Here is a 7,626-nt window from a genome sequence, read left to right as displayed (position 1 = left end):
TTGGACAGGAGGGTGATGCAGAGAGCTCAGACCTGCCTCAGCTGCAAAATCCCTCTCTCTTTTTTTTTTTTGAAATTACTTGGATGAAAGACAGAGTTCATTTTCATGTTGGAGACAGGTACAGTGTGTTTCACCTGTAGGGAAGAGGCTTACTGGGATGAAATCCTCTAGGAGAGTATAAGAACATACGTGTTTTTATGGCTGACCAACACAGGTGGGTAGAGGGGAGGAGAGCCTCCCGGGAAGTTCCTGGGCTGCCCTCAGCGGTTAAAGAAGAAGGACCTGAGGGTCTGTAGAAACTGTGACTTCTGTCTCTGCTTCTGCTTCTTCCGGATGATGGGGATCCAGACAAGGCCACAAACAAGAAGCATCAGTCCCAAGGACAGGAAAGCCGGGCCACACATTTTGTAAACTTTTCTGTTATTGATTTGGATGCAAGACAGGCTGGTGATGACTATCCCGAAGAGGAAGACGGCTGCTCCGACAGACACAACAATGACGGGCTTGTGGTATATGTCCCACTTGCTTCTGGGTGCGGTGGTCCAGACAGACTCGCTCCGGGAGCTGATGCAGAGGGTGCTGGCCGTGTTACTGGTCAGCAGCTCCTTGGATGGAGGAGACTTCTCACTCCCATCAGGGCTCTTGGGGGGAATTTCCATGGTGACGGGATCTGCGGAGGAAACCTGAGATGGACAAAAGAGAAAGAGCAGGGCAGGGCTAGTGATGGAGGATGGATTGGGTGCTTCCCATCTGGTCATTAATTAGTGACATGTCAAATGCAGATGGGTAACTGCAGGGAGAAGAACATCACAGCTATGAGAGCAATGAAATGCAGGAATAGGCAAGAGGGTCCTGCAGATAGACTGGACTGAGGGTGGCTGTGGAGTCCCACTGCCCACCAATGAACACTGGGACTCCTGCAGTCCCTGTGCCTGTCCTGAGACCTTCCAGCTCACCGGCTTCAGGGGTGGGATGACTAGATGTCCATTGGTATTCAGTACCCTGAGCTTCCCAGGGCTCTTGGCTGCTTTCAGGGCAGTATCAGGGTCCTGCAAGCAGGGCAGGTGATGCTGCCTGTGGGGAAGAACTCTGTATCCCCAGACCCGCTTTCCCTCCCAGATCCCAAATTATGCCTCAGCACCCTGTGGCATGATCACATCTCCCTCTTGCAGGTGGGTAAACTGAGGCACGGCTCTGCCATGGTAGGACCGCTCATCAGGAGAGCAGAAAGCACATTCCCATGTGCTCTGTTCTTCCTTCAGCCTGCAGGGCTGGGTGATCCTCACCACCACACTCAGCCTGGACACGTCAGCCTTATAGTAGCCACAGCACAGAAACTTCCCATTAGGAAGATAGGGAGATAGGGAAATTATTGTCACACAGGAAACAGGCCTGAGAAGAGAAGGCTCCAGGGAGATCTTAGAGACCTTTCCAGTCCCTACAGGGGCTTCAGGAGAGATGGGACGGGACTCTTGGTCAGGGAGGGGAGCCACAGGACAAGGGAGAATGGTTTTAAACTGAAAGAGGGGAGATTTAGGAAAGATATTAAGAAGAAACTCTTTGCTGTGAGGGTGGTGAGAGCCTGGCCCAGGTTGCCCAGAGAAGCTGTGGCTGCCCCATCCCTGGAGGGGTTCAAGGGCAGGTTGGAGGGGGCTTGGAGCAACCTGGTGTGGTGGGAGGTGTCCCTGCCCAGGGCAGGGGGTGGGACTGGATGGTCTTTAAGGTCCCTTCCAACCCAAACCATTCTATGATTCTATGATATTTCTCCAGCCGTCAGCTGAGACAGGTGCTGCAGGAGGGCTCGTGGTCTCAGTAGCAGGAGCACACTGAGATGCTCTGACTTGCGACCGCTGGGTCAGCCATGTGGCTTTTTGAGGCATTATTTTTTCACCAATTCAAGGAGGAAATACATTTTCCCAGAAACAAAGTGCCTTTAGCACGGAGAAACCATTATGGTAAATGGGAAGGGCTGAGCATTACATTAACCGCTATTTCCTCAGGGCTCTGCTGAGGAGACAAGGGCAGGAGGCTGGATCCGGGAGTGCTCCTGGTGCTTGCTCTGACCTGCTGCTGGGAAGCCCAGCCGAGATGAACCCATACAGGTACCAGGGCTGAGGAAGGCAAGGATGGGTGCTTTGCAGCCAGGAATCAGATTTTTTTTTTTTTTGCAAAGCAAACTCCTGCCTGAGCTGCTGGGTTTTCTTCCAGGGGCTCAGTGGTGTCAGGAGGGCTGGGACTGACTGTCCTCTGCCAGTCATTGAAATGGGTCCAGAGGAGGCCATGGAGATGCTTCAAGGGCTGGAGTCCCTCTGCTGTGAGGACAAGCTGAGAGACCTGAGGGGGTTCAGCCAGGAGAAGAGAAGGCTCTGGGGAGACCTTAGATCCCCTTCTAGTCCCTCAAGGGGCTCCAGGAGAGATGGGGAGGGACTCTGGATCAGGAAGGGGAGCCCTAGGATGAGGAGGAAGGGTTTTAAACTAAAGAGGGGAGATTGAGATGAGATCTGGGGAAGAAATTCTTTCCTCTGAGGGTGGTGAGAGCCTGGCCCAGGTTGCCCCGAGAAGCTGTGGCTGCTTCATCCCTGGAGGGGTTCAAGGCCAGGTTAGAGGGGGCTTGGAGCAACCTGGTCTCCAGCAACCTGGAGGTGTCTCTGCCCAGAGCAGGGGGGTTGGAACAAGATGATCTTTAAAATCCCTTCCAACACAAACCGTTCTATGATTCTGTGCTAAGCCACAGCCCTGCTGGCCTGGGCACAAGCCCTTAGGTGGATGGGTGGTGCCACCAGGGCTCTATGCCCACTCCACTTAAGCTTAAGTGGGCTTTGATCCAGAACAGCTCATTTAAACCCCTGTCGTGGGCCCCATTGGGCACACAAAGCCCCGTGTTTCCTCTGCTTGGCTCTGGCTGTGCCCAAACCCACCGCAGGCCCTGGGGTGGCTCGCCAGGAGGTGCCCACCATGGGTGATATCGGGCTGGATTTGCACGCTGTGTGTGCTATGGGGAGGACTGCTGCTGCGGTGGGCAGCGATGAGGTGTGGATGAGGTGAGCACGAAGCTCAGCAGCCCCAGCTCGTTTCCCGTTGCTGCTAATCAATGTGAGAGCGTGTACCACGTATGTGGAGCCACATAGAGGCTGCAAAGCTGGCACAGCTCCAGAGGCACCCTCCTAAGGAAACCTGCCTGTGTCTGGGCCATACTGGGCCCACTGCCCACCGAGGGGTGCTGATCGCTGCCTGCCAGCATGCACCTCCCTTATTCTTTCACCTGTGTCCCCTGCCAAGGTTTTGTGGTTTATTCTGAAGAGATACAGATGTAATTTTTCAATTTAGTTCCCCCCGACACAGACACTGTTGGCAGAAGTTCATATCTGGTGGTATCGACGTGTTTTGCAATGTTTTGGGTTTGCCAAACTTGGACCAAGTGAAAAACCAAAGGCATGAGCAATGGGCATGATTTACATCTCTCCCGTCCGCAGCTTTCACCCCACTCTGGACAGCTGGGGACATTTCTGACATCCTGATATGTCTTCTAAAGGACTTGATGGGGGATGACTGTGCACTTGACAAAGCAGATAAGCTTGGTCAGAGCAGCTTGCTTTAATTTCTCTGCTTCTCCTCCTTTCAAGTTGCTAACCGTGTCCCTGAAATCTGGTCTGACTGCAGCGGAACATGCTGACCCCTTGGCTTTGCAGAAGCACCAGCTGCGCTGAGATGTTATTTTGATGGCCACAGCCACGTTAGACACGCAGGTTTTCTGGTCCAACCTCCCCTGCTGCCAGTTGCTGCCAAGTGTCTCACCTCCCTGCTCCTGTGCATTGTGGTTCCAGGCAGCCACAGGCTCCTGGGACAAAACCCAGATGCTGACAGCAACCTCCAGGGTTCTGGGGGGACAGTGAGACCAGCTCCATGTGGGGCAACCCCTTTGTTCTCCTTCCACCTGTAAAACCTGCCCAGGAGTCAGTCCAGTCCTCCAAAAAAACCCTACCAGTTCTGTGGAGATATGCCCAGGTCCTGAATAACTTATTGCTTGGCTGGTGTGTGCAGCTCGTCCAGCTGCCTCACTCATGGCGTTGCTGGGCTGTGGACCCCCTCTTCCAGCCCAACCCTTTTGCAAAGGCTCCTCCTGAGATCTCATCCCAGGTAGTCGTGGCATTTTTGGCTTTCTCCTTGTAACATCCACCGTGGTGAGGCTTTATGACCAAGCCACTGTATAATTTTAATTTGGCTTTGTGGCTGGAAATTTGCTTTCTCCTCTGGAATAATGCCCAGATCTCATATCTCGGCAGCCTAATGCAGCCTTCCCTGCCCCGTCTTCCAGGCACCCCGCTCCTTGCTTGCCCATCTGCTGCCGCCCTCCCTCCACTTCCAGGGGTGCTCTGCACTCTGCAAAGCACCTTCCTCTTCATTTTGCAGAGCATTAATGTCAGGCGCCTGCAGAAAACATCATCTTCTTGTCAGGTTGTGTATACACTGGAGTGGATTTTCCCCCCCTCTTTTAATTTCTGGTGTAATCACCCCTCTCACCACAATTCCCTGACACTGATAATTCTTCTGGTGCTTCCTGGCAGAGCGGGCTTTTTTGATCACGCTTGTCTCCATTTCTGTCATCTTCCTCTAATTTGTATACTCTGCCTTGTATTTCTGTCTGTGCTTTTGCATGAGTCCCTGTGTGTTTTCCCCACTGCTGGCTAGTGATGGATCCCACTCCCCGCAAGCAGCCGGGCGTGTGTTTGCAAGTACCACATGTATCTGCAGCTCTTGGGAGAGCTAATGCGATTTCAGCTCCTGCTCTGCCTGTGCTCCATCCCTAATTCATCACAGATGGGCTCATATCTGAAGATGTGATGGTTGTACTGAACAGCCTGGCAGGATGATGCTCTCAGATTTCTCCCAATTTTTTTTAATCATTATTGTTGTAAGGAGAGCATCAGCAGATGACCGTTTGCTGGCTTGAAAATGCCTCCAAAGCACAGCTTGGATTTTATGTCTGGTGGTGTGCTGCTGCTGCCTCTGAAATCTTGGGCAGTTGCTGTTGATGGAGCTGGCACCAGGGTCTTTCTTTTCCCCCTCCATGAGGAAAAGCCTCCTGGGATTCTATTTCTCTTCCCTTTGCTCCTCCAGTGCTTTGTGTGATGATGTTTGGTTTCTGAGCTGGGAGATCCACCGACTGGGGACCCCCGTGGCAAAGCAGCACAGCACACACTTGGGTACCTCCTGGACCTTGGGGACATTACATGGTGGTGCTGAGGAGAGGGCTCTGGACTGAGCACAGCACCTAAGGGCTCTTCCCTGCGTCCCTCAGCCCATCCTGGCTGTGGATGGGGTTCCTCACCCACAAGCCCCCCGAAGCAGCAGCTCTCAGGACAGGCATCCCAGCCCAGGAGCTGAGATGCTGCAAATAACCTGCAAATGTGGCCAGTGTTGTGCTAAAAGTGGGGCAACAGCCTGATCTGAAGCCCTTGCTCCTAAGCACAAGCCTGTGTCCTCCCAGCCATGCAAGGTCTGGATTTACTCTCCCAGTCCAGTCCTCAGCCTTACAGGTTCCTCTTAAGTCCTCACTGCAAGCAGTTTCTGCCACTTCTTCCTCCCACTTTTCATGGCCAGGGCCACTGGAGCTTCCCCAGCTCACAGCCTCACCCCAGGGATTGGTGTCCATCTCCATCTGGCTCTTCCTCATGAAGACCTCTCTCATCATCTCAAAGTGGAGCTCGTCTTTGCCCTGGGACTAGGGAGGTGCCATCCCACAGAGCACTGGTGGTGCAGGCAAGAGTGGACCTGCCCTGGACACAGAGCTGTAGGTGGTGGTACTGCTGCTGCTGCGTGCAGGGTGGTGCTGCAGCACCTGGGGGCTCTGCTCTGTGTTTTACCACAAAAATCAGTGGGAGGGGAAGCTAAGGATTCTGCAAACCAATGGCCAAATGCTGCTGGAAATCCAGGCCAAGTTTATATATTTTGCTCTCCCTGAAAAATGCTTCTCTCCTCACCAGGGCTGAGACAGGCAGCAGCAGAAGCTCCCACACTCCTAAACCAGGTTCACCTCCAGCCCCACATCCCCCTGGGAATCAACCATCGTGGAAAAGAAAGTTTTGAGGAAAAGGCAAAGTGAGCCCTGCGCTCCGTGGATGTGGCTTTTTCCGATTTACACTGGGAAGAAGCAAAAAGACCAGCCTGGCTTAAGGATCCTCCTTGGATGGACTTTTCCTGAGGACTCAGATCATGCCAACCATCCCCAAGCAGACAAAGCAAGTGAGCTGCCTGGCACCAGTACGACCTCTGAATGGGTGAATGGCAGCTCCAGCGCTATGGGCGCTGACTTGGTGGGGGGGTCACCTGAACATGTGCCCCTGCTTCTCATACCAGTCCCCGACATGGCCATCTCAGATTTAGGTACTGCACTGTACCACCAAAGCTGTCCCACAGAGGAGAACCCCCAGCCCCTTCCCACTGGCCTATGGCTCTCTGGGGTTTCCAGTGGCCTCCAGGTGGCTTGGGATGGTGCCCTGGCAAACGGCAACATCAGGTGCTCTGCAAAGTCTTGGGGTAAGACCCAAAAGGTTCTTCAGCCAGAAGATGTGTCCTGCCTTCTACCCCTATGGGTGGACAGTGAAGTTCTCACTGGTGGGTCCCAGTGGGTGAGAATGGAGAAAAAACCAGAAGTGCTGGTTTGGGCATGGTTTTTTCTGCTGCTCTGGAGCATCCAATTGTTCAATCAGTTGAACTGATGTTTAACCTCAGTACAGGACCCCCCCAGATCACAGCTCTGGGTCCACATTTGCTGGTAGAAGGGGTTAGCTGCCCTAGAGCGTGTGTGACCGTGGGATGGGTGGGAAAGGAGCTGTTGCACTGAGGACATGTGCATGCATGCGCTCTGCAGAAACTTTCTGTTTGACTCTTAGCACTGGCCCGTTTCAATGAAAAACGGCAATCAATCAGGTACACAGCAAATAGCAGTGGGATGTGCATCCAAGGAGCCACCCTGCCTGAGGTCCCCAAGAAACCGAGTAAGCTGGGGACAGGGGGATGCTTCCTGGTGGAGATGGGGACCTGCCCTGCCCACAGCCATCCCATGAAGACCTCCAGCCCCGTGGCCTGCCCTGGGGAACCTGCACCAAGGAGGTGTTGATGGGGGGGCAGCACCTCCTTCCTTGTGGGAGTGTCAGGGTAGGGAATCCCCTGGGGAGGGACGGGGTGCCACTCACCATGCCGTGCCTCTGTCGTCCCTGCTGTCCCCGGCGGGTGGTGGCTCGCTGCGGGAGGTGAGGTGGCCGCTCGCACTAAACATCCCCTGAGCACGCCGTGGAGGAACCCAGCCGGCGGCTCCTATGGACACAGGAGGAGCCGCTCCAAGTATCCAGCTTTCTGTCCCTGTGGTCAGCCCCAGGAGGAATGGATCCTGCTGGGCTGTGTGGGCTCTGCTCTGCGAGAAGACCGGGACAGCGGTGTCAGTGCTACAGCTCCATCCTCTCTGCTCCCACACCCCAGCTCGCCCCAGAGCGAGGATGGCAGTGGCTACGTGGCTAGCTCTGCTCTGGGACCAGGGGTGGAGAAATAAGGCAGTGTGTCAAGGGATTTCTCATCGCCTACAAGCCCTGCCAGATCTTGGATGTAAATTGAGACAGAGGCAGTGTC

The 7,626-nt window shown here is 54.2% G+C and overlaps 1 protein-coding gene across 1 annotated transcript; it reads right to left on the bottom strand.

The window, feature by feature from the left end:
- Positions 1-260: 260 nt before the first annotated feature.
- On the bottom strand, positions 261-7,374 carry PIRT (phosphoinositide-interacting regulator of transient receptor potential channels). The gene is made up of 2 exons (XM_014962655.1): positions 7,197-7,374; positions 261-683 (listed from the first exon to the last, which is right to left on the bottom strand). The coding sequence occupies exons 1-2, from the start codon at positions 7,197-7,199 to the stop codon at positions 261-263; spliced, it is 426 nt and encodes a 141-aa protein (XP_014818141.1). The 5' UTR covers positions 7,200-7,374.
- Between the last annotated feature and the right edge of the window lie 252 nt (positions 7,375-7,626).

This window comes from Calidris pugnax, unplaced genomic scaffold (assembly GCF_001431845.1).
Source record: "Calidris pugnax isolate Ruff unplaced genomic scaffold, ASM143184v1 scaffold470, whole genome shotgun sequence".
Classification (NCBI taxonomy): domain Eukaryota; kingdom Metazoa; phylum Chordata; class Aves; order Charadriiformes; family Scolopacidae; genus Calidris; species Calidris pugnax.
Note: the sequence above shows the minus strand (reverse complement) of the source record. Positions and strands in the feature narration are given on the sequence as shown.